General features: G+C 42.7%; 1 protein-coding gene across 5 annotated transcripts in view; it reads right to left on the reverse strand.

Moving 5' to 3' along the window:
- hdac11 (histone deacetylase 11) overlaps positions 1-23,387 on the reverse strand; it is a 125,127-nt gene that overhangs the window by 88,384 nt on the left and 13,356 nt on the right. For 2 of the 5 annotated variants that reach the window (XM_086001707.1, XM_086001708.1), the window contains exons 4-8: positions 22,479-22,627; positions 22,066-22,166; positions 5,704-5,730; positions 1,265-1,381; positions 356-439 (exon numbers count right to left, since the gene is read on the reverse strand). In XM_086001707.1, coding sequence (XP_085857833.1) covers positions 356-439; positions 1,265-1,381; positions 5,704-5,730; positions 22,066-22,166; positions 22,479-22,627 — 478 coding nt within the window. The remainder of the gene's footprint in view (positions 1-355; positions 440-1,264; positions 1,382-5,703; positions 5,731-22,065; positions 22,167-22,478; positions 22,628-23,387) is intronic. The other 3 variants (XM_086001709.1, XM_086001711.1, XM_086001712.1) reach the window with 3 other exon arrangements.

Raw genomic sequence — 23,387 nt, forward strand, 5'->3', positions numbered from 1 at the left:
TTCACCAATCATGAATTCTACCCTTTTATCTTGAACAACGCAATTATGTGGCATTTCTTATTAGAACTGAGCATAGCTATTCATTTCCCCGCTTCCCCCCCCCCCCCCCCGACAAAATTGTACTTAAGGGCTCGATTTTCCAAGCCCCGAGGAGGCGGGCATGGAGGCGGGACAGCACGTAAAATCAGAGAAAGTGGGGGCGGATGGCAAACCCGCCCCCATCCCGCCTCCGTGCCCTTTTGCCAGGAGGCGGGAAGATGTGCAGCTTCGGGTCCCGTCTCCTGGAGGCGGGAAAGGCTTTTAATCCTTTTAACTGCCCGTTAACAGGCAGAAAAAGGAATTAGTGCCATTTTACCTTCACAGGTGAAGGCTTCCCGACCTTGGAGAACTCCACCGGGTTGGAGGAGACGTGGAGGAGGTCTGCGGCGGTCGGAGGCACCTGCAAGTAAAGTGTAGAGGTGAGTGATGGGTGCAAGTGTGGAGTGGTAAGTATGCAAGGCGAGTGATAAGTTTTTAAAAAAGTGTTCACTTATCTTTTTTTACTTCTATAGCCTTTAGCCGCGCTGGATCGGGAGAGCGGACATCCACCTTGTCAATTTCAGGTAATGGCTGATGGACCCGCTGATCCATCCGACATCTGAAATGTACTTTTTTTACAATGTTTTTTCAGTCCTCACCACAAAAACGAATCAAACTCAAGAGAATGTCAGTGTATGACAGCTTCACAGAGCTGTCAAACGCTGTCCTTTCTTCTTTCAAGAAGTCTTGACAGATGGCACGTCTGATGTTGACGTGATCTGTCAGTGACTTCTTCCCTAATTGGCCTGCTGAGCCCGCAGGGCGGGCTTAACAAGCTCAATCAGGGGAAAATCCCTCGGAATGGTCAGGCGAGGATGGAGGCGGGACATTGACATGACAAGCAGCAGTCCCGCCTCCAAGTCGCCTCCATTGACAAAATCCAGCCCGAAGTCTCTGAATAATCCACCATCAGTTATTCTATAGGAATGATAATGTACAGTACTATCATTTAGCAACTGGCAGCTGCATGCATTGTAGCACTTAAACACTGCCTAAGATTTGAAGAATCATTAACAATGGCTCACCAGTGATATTAAGCTCCAGATGTTCAATCACTTGTGCAAATGACGTGATCAGACACACACACACACCCCTTTGTGGTGAATAATTTTTCAGTTATCAAAAAATATTGGTAACTCACCATGCCCAGTAGCAAGCTAGCCTGCAAATAAAACAATTTTCTTACCATAATTGTTCCTCCAGTCTGTGTCCTGAAAGGTCTTAGTACTTTTCTCTGAACGATAAAGTTAGGCAGGAATGCCACGGGTAGTATTTCAGTAATAGTGGCAACTATGAATGACCACTGCAGAAGAAAGATACGTGGAAGATTAGGTGCTGTGTCACAACTATTTAAATTTTATTATATCATGAAAAAAACAGGAAGTCAAAATGGATGGAATACAATTTTAAATTTTAGAAATCAGTCTGACATTTGTTAGAATGATTTTCTTAAACTTCATTCGTCTAAAATTGCACTAACGATATTGAAAAACATATTTCAGTGAATATTACTGCAAGAAAGTATTTTCATAACTATGATTAATTAATGTAGATAAGTTAATAAAAACAAGTTAGCATACAGGTTAAATTTCTACTATGCTCAAAGTGATTAAAATCGATTATTTCTTGGATTATATCCAGCTTTTACTTCTCTCTGCTATCATAAATTTATACTATTCCACATTTCACTGCATGGCTTTTTAACCATAAAGCAGCAAATTGAGATTTTTCCCCCCAAAAAATTGCAATGCCAATCCATATTATATAGTTAATAGTGACAGAATAAATTATTAGTCATTCCCAAGCTAAAGGATCCCTTTTCAAATCTGATACAGGAAAAGGGCTCTCCATTTTATTCCTCAATCTTCACCCCCAATAGGCTGCATGCAAACTTAATTTGTCTATGGCAAATAACCCTAATCCTAACCCAAAGTAAATAAAACAAAAATGGATTTAGGTATAAATTTATATCAGTGACATTAAAGAAATATCAGTTGATTTATATCAAAATAAAATGTTTAGTACTTTTACAGCACCATGGCAGAACACTGCAAACTTCGAGATGAAATTTGCTGGAAACCTACGCCAGAGTAATGGCACAACTACACAATGTATGCCATTATACTGGCCCTGATTTTGCAGTGGTAATGATGGAGAAACTGTCAGTGTTCGCCGTCATTACTTCTCTGAAAGCGACAGCAACTTCTGGAGTCAGCACATGTGCAGGTAAATAGGGAAATCCAGAGGTGGCGGTCATTGATTCTACACTTCTCCACAGGTTGCACTGTGGAACTCCCCAGAGCCAGCAATCAATTCAAATCACAGTTCCTGGTGAAAACTTCCCCTATTACGCTGGAATATTGCTGTTCAACACCCTCAACCACCCCCCCAAAAAAAAAAAGTTACGCCTGGTTGAAAAAGGTAACTGGGTTTTTAAACAGCGTATTGACTGCTGAACAACCGTTCTGGCCCTGAAAAACTAATTTTATATTTGTGGAATGTCAAATTTTTCCATTAATTTGATAAGAATTACATGGCTTAATAGAATTTATTTTTTTTAATTTTTTTTTTATATAAAAAGAGTTTGATATTTCAGCTTCTACCTCAATCCTATATGCCCCAATTTTTATTTTGTTCTCTAAAATTTATACAAAGTAAAATTATAATTTGTGCCTTTTACTTCCGGTTTTGCTGTCTGTGAGAATTCTTCAATGTGATCGGCTACTTAGCCTGCTTGATGACATCAGTGTTGCTGGACGCTGGAGATTAGTTTGAATCTGGCACCAAATTAAGCAAATGTTGAGAGCGCTGAAATTCATCCAACAGAGATCGCTAGATCTTTGTGGGCAGCTCTCCGAGGTCAGCGGTGAGCACCGTCGCTTCACCGCTGACTGTAAATTCCAGGCCATTATTTACCAGGAAATAGTGGCATCGCTGACTCAAGCCATTATTTGTGCCATGCGAAGATTTCGTGGGAGCCTCGGCACTTCTCTACCGTGGACCTCACTGAAACTTCCGCCTCCCTATAAAATCAATGGTGATGTCCAAATTTGCTGCATTAACGCTGCTTTGATCACTGCTGCCACTTGGATTGAACCAGAACAGCGCTAGTGACCTGGCAGCGGCGTGATTTGTATTGAAGGGAGAGAAGTGAAAAACGTAACCAGAAAACTTCAACAAGCAGGAAAAGGCATTCGCTTAGGAAGTGCTAAATTAACTAAATGGCAATGATATTTAGTAGAATAAATACAAATTGAGACATGCATGTGCAGATAGCAGAACCAGTCAAACACCCTGCAGTTGAAGATATTGACCGAACCAAAGCAGAATTTGACCCTTTGCAAATATCGAGGCCTTAGACAAGAACTTTTTAAAAAAGACAACTATAGTTGTTTTAGCTTAATGGCTCATTCACACTATCTGGGAACACAGGATTTGAAATGAGTTGGTAGCATGTCTCCAGGTACTCCTGGATGCTTCCTGGTCGCTCTCTGATCAGATTCTCGCAGTTCATGGCAGATACTCCATCATCCAGCTCCCTTTAATCACTTCTGCTTTAACATTTAATTTTGGATAAACACCCAAGTATTTCATTTAGTACAGCATGGTATTCTAGCTGGAGCTTGCCGCATCTTCGTAGCTTTTTAGCTGTTAAGAGTTAAGGGATTAATACATTGGCTATTGGCTGTGCTACTTCTGAAACGCCACTGGTCCTCGCTGTGGCATGTTCTAAGGCTCTCCAGATGATTTTAGCGTAAAGCCACGGATCAGGACGAACAACAGTCTAACAGATGGCGGTGTTGGCCAAATGTGTCATTCCAGCAAATTCCAGGCCAATATTTATACATAAGTAATAATTTATCTATGTTCAAGCTCTCCAGACCCAAGCCCAGACCCAAAAATAGTATTTTCTTCATTAGCAACATCTATGGAGCCAAAATCTGCACAATCTATCCACACATCAGTCAGGAACAGGATAGACTTCTTTGCTTGAGTGAGAGGAGGATAGAAGAAAACTGTCCCTAATTTTCTGAGCACAATAGTAAAAACAGATATAATTGTACAAATTTCTTATAAAAGAGATAATGTTAGAGCAATGGAATAGGTCTATTGGTTAAATTAAATTAATTCTAAACCCTTGTCATAAGAACTAGGGACAGGAATAGGCCATTCTGCCCTTCAAGCCTGCTCCGCCATTCAGTAAGATCATGGCTGATCTTCGACATCAACTCCACTTTCCGCCCGATCCCCATATCCCTTGATTCCCCTAGAGTTTAAAAATCTCTCAGTCTTGAATATACTCAAATGATTCAGCATCCACAGCCCTTTGGAGTAGAGAATTCCAAATATTCACAGCCCTCAGTGAAGAAATTCCTCCTCATCTCAGTCTTAAATGGCTGACCCCTTATCCTGAGACTATGCCCCCTAGTTCTATATTCTCCAGCCAGTGGAAACAACCTCTCAGCATCTACCTAGTCAATCAATGGTTTTTCCTTCCTTCCTAAAAATAAATATGCTACATTCAGGTATGCACTTCTATCTTTTTCTCTGGATGCAATGCCCTATACTCTACTGTAATGAGTCCAACATAATCATTAGATCAAAGTATCTGATCTGCTTCTGAAATACCATTGCATATTTTCACAACAGTATGCAGGTTGCAGAGTGATGGAAACACAATTTTCATACACTATACATTTTCCATTAGCACATGGGATGAAAATTCTGCCTTTAATGTTTGTGAACACAAAACATATACACGAACAGTAAGCATTCTGTAAGCACATACAGCAAGCCAAATAATCAAAACGCACATTGGGATACAACATATAGGGCCAAATTTCCCTCCCCCTCCACATGCCAGGAGTAAATTTGCTTATAAAGCCTACACACATTGCAATTGCAGAACAACTGGCAATGAGTTTGCAACTTTTGCACGGTTATAAATACGAGGAAGTAAGCACCTATACTTGCAGATTGCTAGGTCAATTATAAAATGAACAGGCTGCTGCATCCTGCATATAGTCTTACTTTTCCTTTGAGCAGTAACCCCTAAATTTGTGCGTGAATAAGATTAATCTGTAGTAGGTCAGAATCAAAATCATTTTCACAAGTTTTGGGTTTCCTGTCGCCATTGGGACAAAAATTCAATGAACCACCTGGGAATTTTGACTTTAAAGGACAATAAAATGCTTAATTGAAATGGTTTACCTGAAGGTTGCCAACAATGATAAATTCCTTCCTATAGAGCTTCCAAATGTCCATTTAAAATGCACTTGTGTACCTTTTTAATTAAATCCAAAAATCAGACGTTGGACATTTAGAACATTAACAGGTAGGAAAAGGGCGAGTTTTGCACTTCCAGTGTAAGGGTGGAGAACTGGGCCCATTCTACATAAAACATAGAAACAGTGAATTTCATCTGTATTAAGAAATAGGTTGCATTTTTGCTTAATAATGAACCACAAAAAACAATTGCACAAAACAATTTCATCTTAATCACTACTGATCACTGCAGGCAAAAGAAATGTTAAACTCAAGATCACAATCTTGGGGTAGCTTTTGAGTTAATTAATTTTCACAAGCATGTACACAACAGAAGCACAAGAAGATTTACTGGGATACCTCTTGTAAGCCTTCCAAGAAATGGTTCTGTATGCAGCAAGAAAAGAAAATATATTCACAGAATTTAAAATGGGTGCAACAATGAAGAAATTCATTTTAGGTGCCAGGACAGTAGTTTAAACAAATCGCACATCATGAAGAAGAATATTGCCATCATGCAAAGACAGCAAGGATAGCACTAAATCACTCAACACATGTATACAACTGCTTTATTACATTATGTATTTCCAGAGATTAAACGAGACATTTGACACGAGCAATTCAGAATGAAATGGTTTTGGAAGCATTCACTAAAAAGTGCACATTTATACCAAAAAGCAACCCACATTACAAGTCATCTTGAATTTTGAAAGTTAAATTGAATTAGCAAGTTATAATAAAATGCAGTAACATGGAACTAAATTGAAACAAAATACGAGAACACGTTCATAGCACAGCCTCCAATATTGAGCATTTTAGAAAAAGAAACTTCAGCTGCCAATACAGAAATACATGCTTACTAGTGACAGGGATAGGAGAATTGGTAGTTTACTGAAAATTAATCTTAAATGACAGGTATATGCCCCATGATCCCAAAGCATGCAAAATATTAAGAGCAAATAATTTGATGGATTATTTTTCAAAAATAAAAATCAGAGACCGGTCATGTATCTTCTCTATATTTCACAGTGAATGTGGGAGGTTTCTTCGCCAAACCTTATTTTGTGGGCATTTACAACCAAATGCATTCTGTTGTGTGCTCTGTGATACAGAGCTGTTGTTCTGTGATGCATTCAGGTAGCCGTTGGCAAAATCAAATTGCTGGTCTGGCTGGTTTGTGCATTGTGGGACAATTGAGGGAAAAAAAAAGTGTGGAATTTATTTTACACAGGAGTTAATCCAGCTGTCTGTATTGTGGTAAAATAATTGTTACTGGTAGAAAACTTTGGCATGATGGAGAAGAATTTTGAAAAAGCAGCCATCATTAGGTGACCTGTAAGGTTAATAGACTCAAAATAATGCCAGCTTTAGAAACAATCCAGGGCAAAAAGAACCAATAATGTTTCAGTTTACATACGGCAAGAGGACCATAACTTTCAGGTGCAGCAAATAAGAGAGAATTTGTAGACTTTTTCGCTTGTTAAAGAACACCAGCAAATTACTGGTCATTCATGTGCTGATAAAAATAAATATATTTAGTATAAATATTGTATTACTGTATAACATTTTTTATTTCCAAATTTTAGCTTGAGCACCTATAAATTTGTAAACAATACAAAGTTGAATTTGGCAACTACGTTCAAAAAGTTATTTAACTGCCCAAGAGGTTTGTGGTGAAAAAGCTCAAAAAGCTGATGGTCCTGTTTAGTGACAGCTTCTCGCCAACACGCCTCTTGCACAACTGTAGTTACATTTATCTCAACTTTCCACTGAAAATGGTCCAAGCAACATAGGAATCATAATACTCCACACAGTATTTGATTATCTTTGTTTATTTTTAAAATTAAGTCCTATTCTTAAATATTCATCCAGAATTTCATTTCCTTGTTCTCTAGACTCTTCTCAATCATCTTTATTAAAAGACAGACAAGTTCAGCTGAGTCTCTTGCTTTTGTCTCCAATAATCAGAGCATTTCTCAAAAGGTAAAAAGGTGTTCTAAACTGCAGACAATGTTCTAAATATATTCTTGCCACTGAGTTATACACATTAAATTAATCTGTTTCAACGTCAAATCAAATGCCCGCAAAGTGTATTCCAAATTTGCCAACATCTCAATACTAACCAGATACTTCAAGGAGATTTTCATGTGGCAGTAAATCAGGCAGGCAGTGGGTAGTTGGTACGTGGCTGCCTGGAGAAGTCAGCATGTGCCCCCATGCAATGCTGATGGCTGGCCCAAATTATTCAGTGAGCTGCCAACACGAAACACACTCCCAATAGGCAGCTTGCCAATTAAGAGATGGGAAATCCAGCAGCGAGCAGATTTTTAACAGCCTGCAGCAGAACCTTAAAGGAGACGAGTTCTTTCTGTGGGAGACAGACACGCAAGATTGTAGCAGCAGGCAACACGAGTTCCAACAAGGTTTTCTGATGCAGCAGTGGAGATATGAACAGAACAAGTGACCATCAGGTGGGAGGTCCTCTTCCCCACAGATAGCCTAGGAGTATCAAGGCAAATTAGTGAATGAGCATGGAAAGAGGTGACAAATGCAAATGCCAACCCTAGGGACCACTGACATGGATATTGGAATACAAAGTAGAATTTCTAAACTTGCCAATGACACCAAACTTGGGGGTGTGGCAAACAGTGAGGATGATACCAATCGACTGCAACAGGACACAGAAAGGCTAGCAGAATGGGCAGACAAGTGGCAGATAGAATTTAATACAGAGAAGTGTGAGGTGATGCATTTTGGCAGAAGGAACAGGGAGAGGCAATATACACTTAATGGCACAGTTTTAAGGAGTGTGCAGGGACAGAGGGACCTGGGAGTTAATGTGCATAGGTCCCTGAAGGCGGCAGGACATACCGAGAGAGTGGCTAGCAAAGCATATGGAATCTTGGGCTTCATAAATAGAGGTATTGAGTACAAAAGTAGAGAAGTTATGCTGAACCTTTAAAAAGTGCTGGTTAGGCCACAACTGGAGTATTGCGTTCAGTTCTGGTCACCACACTTCAGGAAGGATGTGAAGGCCCTCGAGAGGGTGCAGAGGAGATTTACCAGAATGGTTCCGGGGATGGGGGATCTTAGCTACGAAGACAGGTTTGAGAAGCTGGATTTGTTTTCATTAGAACAAAGGAGGTTGAGGTGTGATTTGATAGAGGTGTACAAGATTATGACAGGTTTGGATAGGCTAGACAGGGAAAGGCTGTTCCCACTAGTGGAGGACACAAGGACTAGGGGATACAGATTTAAGGTTTTGGGCAAGAGATACAGGGGAGACGTGAGGAAAAACTTTTTTATGCAGCGAGTGGCAAGGACCTGGAACTCGCTGCCGACAGACGTGGTGGAAGCGGAGACACTCAATGTTTTCAAGAGGAGACTGGATAGGCACTTGAGGGAAATAGAAACATAGAATATAGGAGCAGGAGTAGGCCATTCGGCCCCTCGAGCCTGCTCCACCATTCAATGCAATCATGGCTGTTCATCCAAATTCAGTACCCGGTCCCTGCTTTCTCCCCATACCCCTTGATCCCTTTAGCCTTAAGAAATATATCCAACTCCTTCTTGAATATATTTAATGAACTGGCCTCCACCGCCTTCTGTGACAGAGAGTTCCACAGGTTCACCACTCTCTGGGTGAGAAATTCCTCCTCATTTCTGTCCTAAATGGCCTACCATTTATCCTTAGACTGTGTCCCCTGGTTCTGGACTCCCGCGACCATCGGGAACATCCTTCCTGCATCGAGTCTGTCCAGTCCTGTCAGAATTTTATAAGTTTCAATGAGATCACCTCTCATTCTTCTAAACTCCAGCAAGTACAAGCCCAATCGACCCAATCTCTCCTCATACGTCATTCCTGCCATCCCACGTATCAGCCTGGTGAATCTTCGCTGAACTCCTTCCATGGCAAGAACATCCTTCCTCAGATAAGGCGACCAAATCTGCACACAATACTCAAGATGTGGTCTCACCAAGGCCCTGTACAACTGCAGCAAGACATCCTTGTTCTTGTACTCAAACCCTCTCGTTACGAAGGCCAACATACCATTTGCTTTCTTAACCGCCTGCTGCACCTGCATGCTTACCTTCAGCGACTGGTGCACAAGGGCTCGTTGCACTTCCCCTTCTCCCAATCTATTGCCATTTAGATATTAATCTGCCTTCCTGTTATTGCCACCAAAGTGGATAACCTCACATTTATCCACGTTATATTGCATCTGCCATGTTTCTGCCCAATCACCCAACATGTCCAAATCATCCTGGAGTTTCTTGACATCCACCTCACAGCACACACGCCCACCCAGCTTTGTGTCGTCTGCAAATTTGGAGATATTACATCTAGTTCCCTTGTCCAGATCATTTATATATATATATATTTTGTGAATAGCTGGGGTCCAAGGACCGATCCCTGCGGTATCCCACTAGTCACTGCCTGCCATTCGGAAAAAGACCCGTATATTCCAACTCTTTGCTTTCTGTCTGCCAACCAGTTCTCTATCCAAGTCAATACCTTGCCCCCAATCCCATGTGCCTTAACTTTACACGCTAATCTCTTATGCGGGACCTTATCGAATGCCTTCTGAAAGTCCAGATACACCACATCCACTGGTTCTCACTTATCTATTTTACCAGTTACATCCTCAAAAAATTCCAGTAGATTAGTCATGCACGATTTACCTTTTGTGAATGCATGTTGACTTTGTCCGATCCTGTCACTGTTTTCCAATTGCTCTGCTATTACATCTTTTATAATGGACTCTAGCATTTTCCCCACTACCGATGTCAGGCTTACCGGTCTGTAATTCCCTGTTTTCTCTCTACCACCTTTTTTAAATAGTGGGGTAACATTAGCTACCCTCCAATCCATGGGTACTGTTCCAGATTCCATCGAATGTTAGTAGATGCATTGCTGATCATCTTCCATTTCTGGGGCCTCGTCCTTAAGTACCCTAGGATGTAGATTATCAGGCCCTGGGGATTTATCGGCCTTCAATCCCATCAATTTCTCTAACACCATTTTCCTACAAATACTGATTTCTTTCAGTTCCTCCCTTTCATCAGACCCTATGTTCCCCGGCATCTCTGGGAGGTTATTTGTGTCCTCCTTTGTGAAGACAGAACCAAAATATGTATTTAATTGGTCTGCCATTTCTTTGTTCCCCATTATAAATTCCCCTGATTCTGACTGCAAGGGACCTACGCTTGACTTCACCAATCTTTTTCTCTTCACATATCTATAAAAGCTTTTACAGTCAGTTTTTATGTTCCCTGCAAGCTCACTCTCGTATTCTATTTTCCCCCTCTTAATTAATCCCTTTGTCCTCCTTTGTTGAATCCTAAACTGCTCCCAATCCTCAGGACTATTGCTTTTTCTGGCCAATTTATATGTCCTCTCCTTGGATCTTATGTTATCCCTAATTTCCCTTGTTAGCCATGGTTGAGTCACCTTTTTTGTTTTATTTTTATGCCAAACTGGGATGAACAAATTCTGTAGTTCATCCATGCGGTCTTTGAATGTTTGCCATTGCCTATCCACCTTCAACCCTTTGAGTGACATTCCCCAATCAATCCTACCCAACTCGCGCCTCAGACCATCGTAGTTTCCTTTATTTAAATTGAGGACCCTAGTTTCTGAGTCAACTACTTCATTCTCCATCTTAATGAAGAATTCGATCATATTATGATCGCTCTGACCCAAGGGGCCTCGTACAACAAGATTGCCAATTAATACTTTCTCGTTACATAATACCCAGTCTAAGATGGCCTGATCGCTGGTTGGTTCCTCGACATATTGGTCCAGGAAACCATCCCGTAAACAGTCCAGGAATTCCTCCTCCACAGTATTGTTACTAATTTGGTTAGCCCAATCTATATGTAGATTAAAGTCACCCATGATGACTGCTGTGCCTTTATTGCACGCTTTTTTAATTTCCCTTTTAATGCCATCCCCAACCTCCGCCTTACTGCTTGGAGGTCTATATACCACTCCCACTAACGTTTTCTGCCCCTTGGTGTTTCTCAATTCTATCCATACAGATTCCACATCATCAGAGCGAATATCCTTCCTTACAATTGTGTTAATCCCTTCTTTAACCAGTAATGCTACCCCACCTCACTTTTCTTTTTGCCTATCTTTCCTGAATATCGAATACCCCTGGATGTTGAGTTCCCAGCCTTGGCCATCCTTGAGCCACGTTTCCGTAATCCCAACCAAATCATATTCGTTTACCTCTATTTGCGCAGCCAATTCATCCACCTTATTACGAATGCTCCTCGCATTAAGACACAAAGCCTTCAGGCTTGTTTTTTTAACGCTCTTAGACCTATTAGAATTATTATTTACTGTGGCCACGTTTGATTTAAACCGCTGATTTCTCTGACTGCCACTTTTGTTTTTCTCCTTCCTATCTTTTGCTTTTATCCTTGTTTCCCTTTCCTCTGCCTCCCTGCTCAGGTTCCCAGCACCCTGCCATTTTAGTTTAAACCCTCCCCCAGAGCACTAGCAAACACTCCCACTAGGACATCGGTTCCAGCCCCACCGAGGTGCAAACCGTCCGGTTTGAACTGGTCCCACCTCCCCCAGAACAGATTCCAATGTCCCAGGAACTTGAATCCCTCCCCGTTGCACCATTCCTCTAGCCACGTATTCATCTGAAATATCCTTCTATTTCTACTCTGACTAGCACATGGCACTGGTCGCAATCCTGAGATTACTACCTTTGAGGTCCTATTTTTTAATTTACCTCCTAACTCCCTATATTCAGCTTTTAGGACCTCATCCCGGTTTTTACCTATATTGTTGGTACCTATATGCACCACGACAACTGGCTGTTCACCCTCCCCTTCCAAGATGTTCTGCAGCCGCTCCGAGACATCCTTGACCCTTGCACCAGGGAGGCAACACACCATCCTGGAGTCTCGTTCGCGGCCGCAGAAACGCCTATCTATTCCCCTTACAATAGAACCCCCTATTACTATAGCTCTACCCCTCTTTTTCCTCCCGTCCTGTGCAGCAGAGCCACCCCTGGTGCCAGGAAGTTGGCTGCTGCTGCTTTCCTCTGATAAGCGCCCCCCCCCCCCCCCCAACAGTGCTCAAAGTGGTGTATCTGTTTGAGAGGGGGATGTCCACAGGGGACCCCTGCACTACCTGCCTGTGCCTAGTACTCTGCCTGTTGGTCACCCCTTCCCTTTCTGCCGGTCCAACCTCTACCTGCGGTGTGTCCAACTCCCTAAGCGTGCTACTCACGACGTCCTCAGCATCGCGAACGCTCTAGTATGCATCCAATCGCAGCTCCAGCGCCGCAATGCGGTCTGCCAGTAGCTGCAGCTGGATACACTTCCTGCACACGTAGTTGTCAGGGACACAGGAAGTGTCCCCGAGTTCCCACATAGCGCAGGAGGAGCATACCACATGGCCGGGCTGTCCTGCCATGACTTACCCTTTAATTAATTGAAATTAAATTAAATCAAATCAATCCCACCAATTACACTACAGTTAAATGGTTTACCAACAGTCCCCGCTACACCAGAGAGACCTGAGTAACTATAAACCACAGAGTTAAAGTTTAAAAAGAGAGAAATACTCACCAACCTGCAGGGCTACGGGGATCGAGCGGGGGAATGGGACTGACTGGATTGCTCTACAGAGAGATCTCTCTAACTTAATATGCCTCATGAGGTGCCATTTTCTCTGCTGGGATTTGGAAGGATTAGAGCGAGCGACATTGCACCTTTTTGTGCACTACAGAGAGCCGGCATAGACTCGATGGGCCAAATGGCCTCCTTCTGTGCCATTTTGATTCTACGACTATGACTATGGCAAAGAGCACAGCCTCAAAGAGGGTCAAGTTGGAGGCCATGCATGGCAGTGTGTTTGGGAATCTTTGCTTTCTTTTCTTTTCTACTTAGCTCTCTCACTGAAATTCAGCATGAGAACTTGCTGGTGCACTGCACTGCCACTCATCTCCCAGTGCATACTCTTGCAACTACATGCTAACCTTAGGAATCTGGAGAGAAACTAGGTCCAGAAATTCAAGCGTTCCCATCACAGAGACCAAATAGGAGATCCTTCCATAAAAGGTGCAATGTCGCTCGCTCTAATCCTTCCAAATCCCAGCACAGAAAATGGCACCTCGCGAGGCATATTAAGTTAGAGAGATCTGCACTGGACAATTCACCAGGCACAAATGAGCAGGAGCATCTAAAGGGGGCAAGGAAGGTCCAAGAAAGAATTCAGAGAGCCAGCTCACATCCCAGCTCTGCTAAAGGGAAGAGAGGTGCAGACTTTAGGGGCATAGCCTTTAAAAGAAAGATGCTTCCTGTGCATCAGAAGTTGCTGAATGCTTCCTCACCATCTTCTACATACTCAGTGTCCTCTCCCTCATCATGCTGAAGAATCTCCTCCAATGGTCAGTCCGTACCTTGTCCCTGCTGCTGAGCGAAGTTATATAGAGTACAGCAAACCATCATCATACGAGACACTCTTTGAGCTGTATTGCAGAAAGTCAAACAGACCTATCCAGGCATTAGAATTGTTCTTCGGAGTCCAATGGTCTACTCAACAAGGGCTCTAGTTGACGCAACGGATTGGATTGTAGCACAGTTTTGCAGCCTAGCCTGGGTTTCGAAGAAGAGTCATAAGCCAAGCATGCAGGGGACAACCCTTGTCCCCAAGCAGTCAGCCTCTCACTTGCTGTACAGAGGCAAAAGGACTGGCACAATTTTAAAACATTATGCAGCTGTCAGGAAAACAGGCACAGGCCTGCATGATCCACTGTTGGTGATCACACACACCAGTCACACATTAATGAAGTGGAGGCCCTCGCAAGGCCGAGGGAACATGTGAAGAAGCCCACAGGGCGACTTGGGTGCAGCCAACAACACCCTGGGCTATGGGGGTGCCAGCAATCTGTGCAGAACCCTAGAGCCCTATCCCGCTGCTTCTGGCTGTCCATGGAGAAAATGATGAAACTGCCTCGTCTGGCAAACAAGGCGACATTGCAAGCATGTACATGACCGAGTTACTGATATCCCCTGTGGACCCTGGAAAGAGCCGGAGGCAAGGAAGTCGAGGGCTGCAGTGATCCTGAATGCAACAAATAATGCTGTGCAAGTTGTGACAGTTGGTTACAGGTCTTGTCGCAGGAGGGAACAACTCGGTTACGATGGTAAAAATTCTTGGAGCACACCTCCTTCGGTTAGGTTTGTAGATGAGGGAGACCAGTTTGGCCCGACCGTCTGCTGTTCCTTCTCTTGGCAGAGCAGGATTCACAGAATGACCCCCCCGACGAAGAAAAGTGTGAAGTCAGAAACATTTTAATAATTTAGACCACTCTACAGCAAAAAAACTCAAGCTGATGCAAGCATAACATCTTAAAACTTTCTACAGCTTTACCTGAAAGCAGCCGAGGATGTTTCTAAATAAATATCACTGGAAATGGCCACCTACCCGATTTACACCGTTCGTGCTTGACGGGCGGGAGCAACGAGTGGCGATAGCAATGCAGGCAGAGATGAAAATGGCATTGGGGTCCTAACTGCGTCATTTGACTCTAATTTGCAGTCAATTTGCACGTTTATGAGCCTCCCACTTGTTTCAGGCAGGAGCCATGGTTGTCTGGATGGAGTCCGCCTGAAAAATCAAGATGGATGGAAACTCGCTGGCAAGTTGGCATTTCCACCAGTCACTTAATTTTGGTCCAGCTACCACCCCATTTTTATGCACAAACCGGGTAGTAGCAATATGAAAATTATCCTCTTTCCGTGAAAGGTCAATATTGCACCCAAATCCTTCTCCCGTGTTTGCGTGGGTTTCCTCCGGGTGCTCCGGTTTCCTCCCACAGTCCAAAGATGTGCGGGTTAGGTTGATTGGCTATGATAAATTGACCCTTAGTGTTAGGGGGATTAAATACGTGGGGTTACGGGGATAGGGTGGGATATGTGTTGGTGCAGGGGTTACGGGGATCGGGTGGGATATGTGTCGGTGCAGGCTCGATGGGCCGAAATGGCCTCTATCTGCACTGTGGGGTTCCTGTGATTCACTTCCTGTGAATATGCATTAACCCAAAATGATCCAAGCTAAAATACATTTGCCATTTGTAGAACACCTGCTTAAATTTTCCCAGATTCATCACACTACTATAAATTCCTTTTATTGATAACAGCAAAACTTGATCAGCTGACCACAAAGCGTGGTAATTTTTGCAAATTTTACAACACTAATAGAAGTGCTGTCCTTCGTGTCATGTTTTGATGCAGAGATGGGCACCCAAAACAGATTTATGCATAACACTGCTGGTCACTGTCAGACAAAGTCTTTTCCATTTATCAATCACAATTTCTTTTCTATTGCCAAGCCAGTTTTAATTAAACTAATTAGTAAAAATAAATCAGCATCTCCTGGCATTTTTAAAAAAACCTTTCCAGCACCACAATGCGCACGAGACAGTCTGTATAAATAAAATGAAGATTCAAACATGTGCGGCAAAATTCAACCTGAAACCATTTCATTCATTCATGCATTTAATTCAGTAGGCACAGAAAGGAGGGTTCAAACAGTGAACAAATTAAACAGGGGAAAAAAATTAAATAATCAAGGAGCTGGGATTGAAGATAAAAATACTGGCCTGCAGTTTCCACCAGGTTGTGCTTCCCCCCCATCCCCCCAAATGCAATTCGCCCAAAATCAACCAAACCAGCGCAAAAGATCGTGGAATTCCACGCAGTGCAAATCGGGTTTCCGCGATCATTTGCGCTAGTTTAAAAAACATCGCGCTAGTAGCTGGGCCCGCCCACAAAAGTGGCCGCGCCCCCGGATTGAGTTAATCAGCATAGTGAATTTCCGCTAATTGCGCCAGAAGGACACTTTTTAAAAGCTTTTGAAAATAATTTAAAAAAAATTAAAACTGACTACTGTACACCAATATAACTAGCAAATGGTTCTGTATAGTTTTTAAAGTCGTTTTCAGTTATTTAAAAATCAGGTTACTCACAAGTGGTGGACAAGACATACTGATTAAAAATGCTTATTTTTTGTGATAAACCATTTTCAGCTGTATTAATCAAACGGCACCAAGTTATCACTCTTAAATATATCAAAGAATATTTTTTAAAGCAAATTTTTTTTGAATTACATTCTAAACGCTGCCCGATTGCATGGATTCGTGGCAAATTTTAACTTTGGCGATATGCAAATTAGTTTGGGTGGAAACTTGAGATAATAAACACTTCTCAAAACGGGCGCGATTTTGGGCGCAATTTGCACCCGGATCACTGATTGCACCCAAAGCGGAAACTCCACGCCGCTGACATTTGGTCTCGCGATGTATAATTTCTCTCACAGCAAGGCTACGTTCAATGTTACACTTGATATTAAATCATTGCACAGTACTGCTTTTTCATTCACAAGAATATGTTTTGCTAAGAAAAACCGATTGCAATGAAATATTGTTTTATTCTTTTGATCATACAAGCAAATCAAAAACTTAGCGAAGTGGGGCTGGTCTGGTGGCTCATTTGGTAAGTGCATTGCCGAACGTGCAAATGTGCCAGAGACCGATAAACCCCAGGTTTAATCACCAGTCTGTGCTGAGCTTCCTGATCTTGGCAACAATGATAATAGGGGTGCTACAACTGGCTTCGGTGTTCCTAGGGGAGGTGCGATATAGCCACACTGCCCACACCGGATTGTTATCCGGTGCTGCCTGCTGGAAAATACACATTCATATAGTGCCTTCTTACATCTCAGAAACATCCCAAAGCATTTCACAGAAATTACACTGAAGGATACTTCTTAGCAGTCCCTCGGAACCGAGGATGACTTACTTCCACATTAAAAATGAGTTCTCAGGTGACTGATGAGTCCAATGCGGGGCCTATAGTCTCCGTCACAGATGGGGCAGACAGTGGTTGAAGGGATGGGTGGGTGGGGTGCTTGGGTTGATATGCGCTCCTTGCGCTGCCTGCGCTTGGCTTCCGCTTGCTCCCGGCGAAGAGACTCAAGGTGTTCGACGCCTTCCCGGATGCTTCTCCTCCACTTTGTGCGGTCTTGGGCCAGGGATTCCCAGGCGTCGGTGGGGATATTGCACTTTTTCAAGGAGGCTTTCCTTGAAGCGTTTCCTCTGCCCACCTGGGGCTCTCTTGCCGTGCCGGAGCTCTGAGTAAAGCGCTTGTTTTGGGAGTCTCGTATCGGGCATGCAGACAATGTGACCCATCCATCGGAGCAGATCGAGCGTGGTCAAAGCTTCGATGCTGGCCTGAGCAAGAACACTGACGTTGGTGCGCCTATCCTGCCAATGGATTTGCAGGATCTTGCGGAGGCAGCATTGATGGTACCTCTCCAGTGCTTTGAAGTGCCTGCTGTACATGGTCCATGTCTCTGAGGCATACAGCAGGGCAGGTATCACTGCTGCTCTGTAGACCATGAGCTTAGTGCCAGGTTTGAGGTCCTGGTCTTCAAACACTCTCTTCCTCAGGCGACCGAAGGCTGCACTGGCACACTGAAGGCGGTGTTGGACTTCGTCGTCGACATCTGCCCTTGTTGACAGTAGGCTCCCAAGGTATGGAAAGTGGTCCATGTTGTCAAAGGCCTTGTCGTGGATTTTGATAATCGGGGGGCAGCACTGTGTGGCAAGGGCAGGTTGGTAGAGGACCTTTGTCTTACGGATATTTAGTGTAAGGCTCATGCTCTCGTACGCTTCGATGAAGGTGTTGATGATGGTTTGGATTTCGACCCCCGAGTGAGCGCAGACGCAAGCGTCGTCTTCATAATGTAATTCGACGACAGAGGATGGGACGACCTTGGATCTGGACTGGAGGCGACAGAGGTTGAACAGTTTCCCGTTTGTTCTGTAAATTAGCTCCACTCCAGCAGGGAGCTTACTGAGGGTGAGATGGAGCATTGCAGCAAGGAAGATCGAGAAGAGCGTTGGTGCGATGACACAGCCTACATTGAAGGATAACGTGACTGCTAATTTGCACACAGCACAATCCCACAAACAGCAAACAGTTAATCTGCTTTCGATACTGGTGGTTGAGAGTACACTGGGAGAACTTCCCTGCCCTTATGAGAAACTTTAACATCCATCTGAACAACAAAAACAAAAACCCCTCATCCAAAGGATGGGATCTTTAACAATGAAACATATACTTCTGGTACTGCACAGAAGTACCAGTCTACTTGATGCACCCAAGCCCGGGAGTCCACAAAATCTGCCTCAGAGGCAAGATATAGACATTAAGCAAGGACAGAAATGGGCTCAGCTGTGTTGCCCCAATGGTCAAATAGCCTGTCTACTTTCATTACTTGTGCTTACATACATGAAACTGACACTTGGGCAAGGTACTGCAGGGAGGCTGCAGCAAGTGGAACCACATCACAACATAAATCTTCAGGAGAGGAATGAAGAGATTTCTTTTAGGAAAAAAAAGAGAAACTAGAATACTGCTCACATCTTATTTAAATAGAGCAACTATGGTCAGTTTTATATTTTAACAACTAGTCTATACTGGTCTAAGCTATATAAATGCTTTAAAATTATCTGTTATTGAACACAATCGTCCATTCTTAGATGTACATTTCATTTTCTCCATTTCTTAGTAAATCAATAACTGATTCTATCAGCAGCCAATATTCCCAATTACATTAGTAATTCACAGAGCAATTCCAACCTGACTAAAGTCAACTTCCATTGTCAATGTAAACTGTCTAAAATATATGCTCTGATAATCAGTCTTAGTACAAGATAAACACACCATTATTTCTAGCTTGAAAAAAAAAAAAAAATAATAATAATAAAACTTTGTCATTGCACAAGTACATGAACAACGAAATGTGATCTTGCAAGCTCCCATGACTGGGAGAGGCAAAGCCGCTGTGTCTGTGCGCGCCGCCATTCCATTTCCACCATTCCTCCTGTCCGACAATCTTCAGCCCAACGCCCGGGCCTGCTCACCAGCCGCTCCTCCTTCTGTGACCTTCTCACCAACCGCCCCTCCTCGGGGCTCCTTCCGTGACCTTCTGCACCTGGTCTTCCCTGATGGTCACCCCTCCAGGTACTAACCAGGCCTGGCTCTGCTTAGCTTCCAAGCCTTGCCAGTGACCCTGTCCCTAGTCCCAGGAACAGGGCTCAAGGCAGTGCTGTAATTTGTCCTGTCCACAACACCTGTTCCATTTTGTCTGCCATATATCGAACACACAATGCAGTCTACACACATGCACTCGACAAGCTAGAGTATAGTGTATATGCTCCAAGATAGTAAATTAACTTATAGCCATGGAATTGCTCTGTGAAGAGCCATCAATGTAAATGGGACAGCTTCACGCATGGGTGAAGACTGTGAAATTCAGTTTATTAAAAAGACTACGGGGGCGATTTTGCCAGCCCTGGGGAGGCAAGTCTGCCAGGAAAATGGCAGAATTTGGGGGCGGGTGCCCAATCCACCTCCATGCCATCTTCCTAGGAGGCGGGTAGCCGTTCCGCGCCAGGTCCCGTCTCCTTGGAGGCGGGAAGGGATTAAAGCCTATTAACTGCCTGTTAACAGGCAGAAAATAGGATTGTCCTCTTTTTGCCCTCACATCTGCGGGCTTCCTGAAGGCTCCGAAACTCGCCAGGTCAGTGGGGGTCGGAGGGGTCCAAAAGTGTGCTGTGGAGGTAAGTGATGGGTGCAAGAGTGTAGAGGGGAGTACCTGAGGTTAAGTGCAAAGTGTTAGAAAAAGTGTACTTGCCTTTGTTTCTTCCTGCAGGCTTCAGTCGGTGGGGATGCGGAGAGTCTTGCACCTCCGCAGTCGAGATGACAGATGGTCGTTGCATTCTCCAATGCAGCAACCATTTCATTTCTGCAAAGGAAAGAGGTTTGATGAGCCTTGAATTCAAGTCCTCATCAAACTACAGAGAATGTCACTGTTTGACAGCTTCACAGAGCTGTCAAACGATGACAATTAATCTGTCAAAAATTTGACAGATGAAACATCGTACATTGATGTCCTCTGCAACCGGCTTTCCCTTAATTGGCCTGCTAAGCCTGCTGGGCTAGCTTAACAAGGTCAATCAAGGGAAAATAGCGTGGGTTGGCCAAAAATTGATGGAGGTGGGACTGAAAACCGACAAGTGGGAGTCCCGCCTCCAAAAGTTTCCCATTGGCAAAATCACCTCCTATGTGACAGAATTGAATGATCTTGTCCCAGAATGCACCGCAGTTGACCAACTATTTCATAATTCAATGGTTTTGAAACTTTTTCCACACCAGGCTGTGAGGCCCAACTATAATTTTTCCATAGTGTCTTATCTCCCACAGCACGTGGATACTGCAACCAACAAATCTGCAAATTAAAAAAACCATTTTCCTCCTTTACTTTTGCTTCTCTGCCTTTCATTCTGTCCTCCTCTTCAATGTTTCCCTCACGGTCTTCTTTTGTTTTCACTTACCCTTTTTATCCTCTGGTTTCCCACTCACTGCTTTGTTTTTCTCTCGACCCTTTTACTTTACTTTTCCCCTTCTCTTCATTATTTCAGTATTCTATTTGCCGCCATTATTTTACTTTGACATTTGGCTCAGCAAATTTCTCTCGCTCCCTTCCCCCTCCCCCACACATTTCTTGCAGTTCATGTTGTGTGGAGAGAAACTGAAGTGCAAGGAGATTGAGTGTGGGACCAGTGACAGGAGCATTAGCAGCAGGTAGGGAGTAGCTGCATCAGAAGAGTCGGGCAGAAAGCAGCAACAGATCACAAGAGCTGATTTGAGTCTCTCATTATGCTCTGACCTGAGCAGGTCACGTGACTTACAGTTTTAGCACCACTGCACTGATAAGTCATATATGCCGAATGTAATGCACTCTATCAAATTTAAAATAGAATGATCGCCTTAGCTTTTTTTTATAGAACAAACAGAAATAATATTCATACCACACAATCGTCACAAACCACTTTTTCCAAAAAGAGGTGGGAAAAAGCAGCACCGAAGCAAAAAAAAAAATCACAGTATCGCCAGAATGAGTCAGCAATCCACATATTAATACTGTTGGCATTTAAAATAAATTTGATTTATTTATTTAATACAAGACAATCTGTGGAATACAATTTCTAACCTAAATATAGCACTGACCATTTCAATTGGAGCTTTGTTGCTTATTAGTTTCATGTTGGCCTACTAGTGAGTCAATTGTTTCCACTTGATTTATTTCTCAGTACAAGGCAAATGGAAGGTTTTAGTTAAAATCTGAGAGAAAATGGGGGTGGGGGGCAAATTATATTTATTTAAAAAGGCTTCAAGAGGCAAAACCAAGCAATTAATATTAACTTCTGTTTATCAGAACATGTCATGCTTCTCCCAAGCTTCTATTAGATTACAAAATAAAAATACAAAAATCAATTCTATTTTTTGGGTTAAAGACAATACTGACCAAGAGCAAGAGTTTTGCTTACAGTACATTTTATTTTTCAGAAGCTAGACTCTTCTGGTATCCTGGAAACATTAAGGCAGAATATAAAAAACTGAGCACAAAGGACACCTTTAAATCATCTCCATAAATATTTAACCTCACTCTCTCTCTCTATTGATATAAACTAACATGTTTTCCCCAGTTGTTTTAAAGATTTTGGTACATGATAAGCATGTGATTTAATGAACTGGACATTGATTGTTTCAGTTTAATTCAATGGATAGATTTCCATCCATCCACAGTTGAGAATCAGGAAGAAGGCACTGAAAACAAGTCACCTTGAGTTTATTGAGATACCGCCTTGAGTGTACTACCAACAAGTCGTCTTCCTGCGCTTCTATGGCTTTTACAATGGTCTCATCGTTTATCATCTTCTCTTCTAAAAGTAAACAAGTACAAGAGAATTAAAGATCTTTTCAAACTAGTGTTTTTACCAAAACATGTACTGAAAATTTGCCTCATCCCTAGCAAGATCTCAAATACTGCACACTCTCCTCCAGGAATTGAGAACAATAAAAATTCTCAAGCTTATGATCATTGAACTCCCTATGTTGGAACAGAAAAGCAACATTTGTGTGTGAAACAACTAGACAAGCAAAATACCATTTGAGCAAATTGGTTAATTAAAGTGTCTTTGTTCCCTAAAACATTTCAAATAATCAAACAAAGTAAAACGATAAAAAAGACATACCTTTTAAAAAGTCGACAATTTTCCCCCACTTCCCCGAATCAAAAGGATGAAGTTTCTCCAGGCCCAGGAATGAGATATTATAGTCAGGAGAATATACGATAGGCCATAGCATTGGTGGAAGATCAACGTACAGATTGGTTCGATGTGGCCTTTAAATGAGCAATAAAACATTTAAAGAATTTTAAAAAGATAACAAGGAAGATACTTGGGTACATTTTTATTCATTGCATGATTTTGCTCACCTCAATATTGTTCTACTTGAAAGACGTTAATGCTACTATCTAGTGTTGCAAGCTTGAGCTGGAGTTTGCGTCATATTCCATCCCCTCCCCTCAAACAAAAACATTCTGACCCACCAGCATACCACAAAAGATACCGGCAAACTTAGCAATTGATGGAAATTTTCTTTTTCTTTGAGGTTAAAACCAAACCCAACACCATCACCTGCCCTCTTATTCTCATCCACTATCCACAGACATTCAGGAGCTACTGTGTTAACTGGGATAGAATCAGGGTAAAAGGTATCGAAGGCGCAGAATTCTTAAAATTCATTCAGGAAAACTTTTTTAACCAGTACGTAGCAAGTCCAACAAGAGAGGGGGCGGTTCTGGACTTAGTTTTAGGGAATGAAGCTGGGCAGGAGGAAGGGGCATCAGTGGGAGACCATTTTGGTGGTAGTGATCATACTTCAGTTTGATTTAGCGTAGTTATGGAAAACGACAAAGATAGACCAGGAGTAAAAGTTCTCAATTGGGGAAAGGCCAATTTTACCAAGCAGAGATGTGATTTAGCAAAAATGGACTGGAAACGGCTACTTGAAGGTAAATCAGTGACAGAACAGTGGGAGGCATTCAAGGAGGAGATAGTGAGGGTTCAGAGCAAATATGTTCCCACAAAGAAAAAGGGTGG

Source organism: Somniosus microcephalus, chromosome 11, assembly GCF_052327205.1.
Source record: "Somniosus microcephalus isolate GS21.2 chromosome 11, FLI_Smic_1.0, whole genome shotgun sequence".
Classification (NCBI taxonomy): domain Eukaryota; kingdom Metazoa; phylum Chordata; class Chondrichthyes; order Squaliformes; family Somniosidae; genus Somniosus; species Somniosus microcephalus.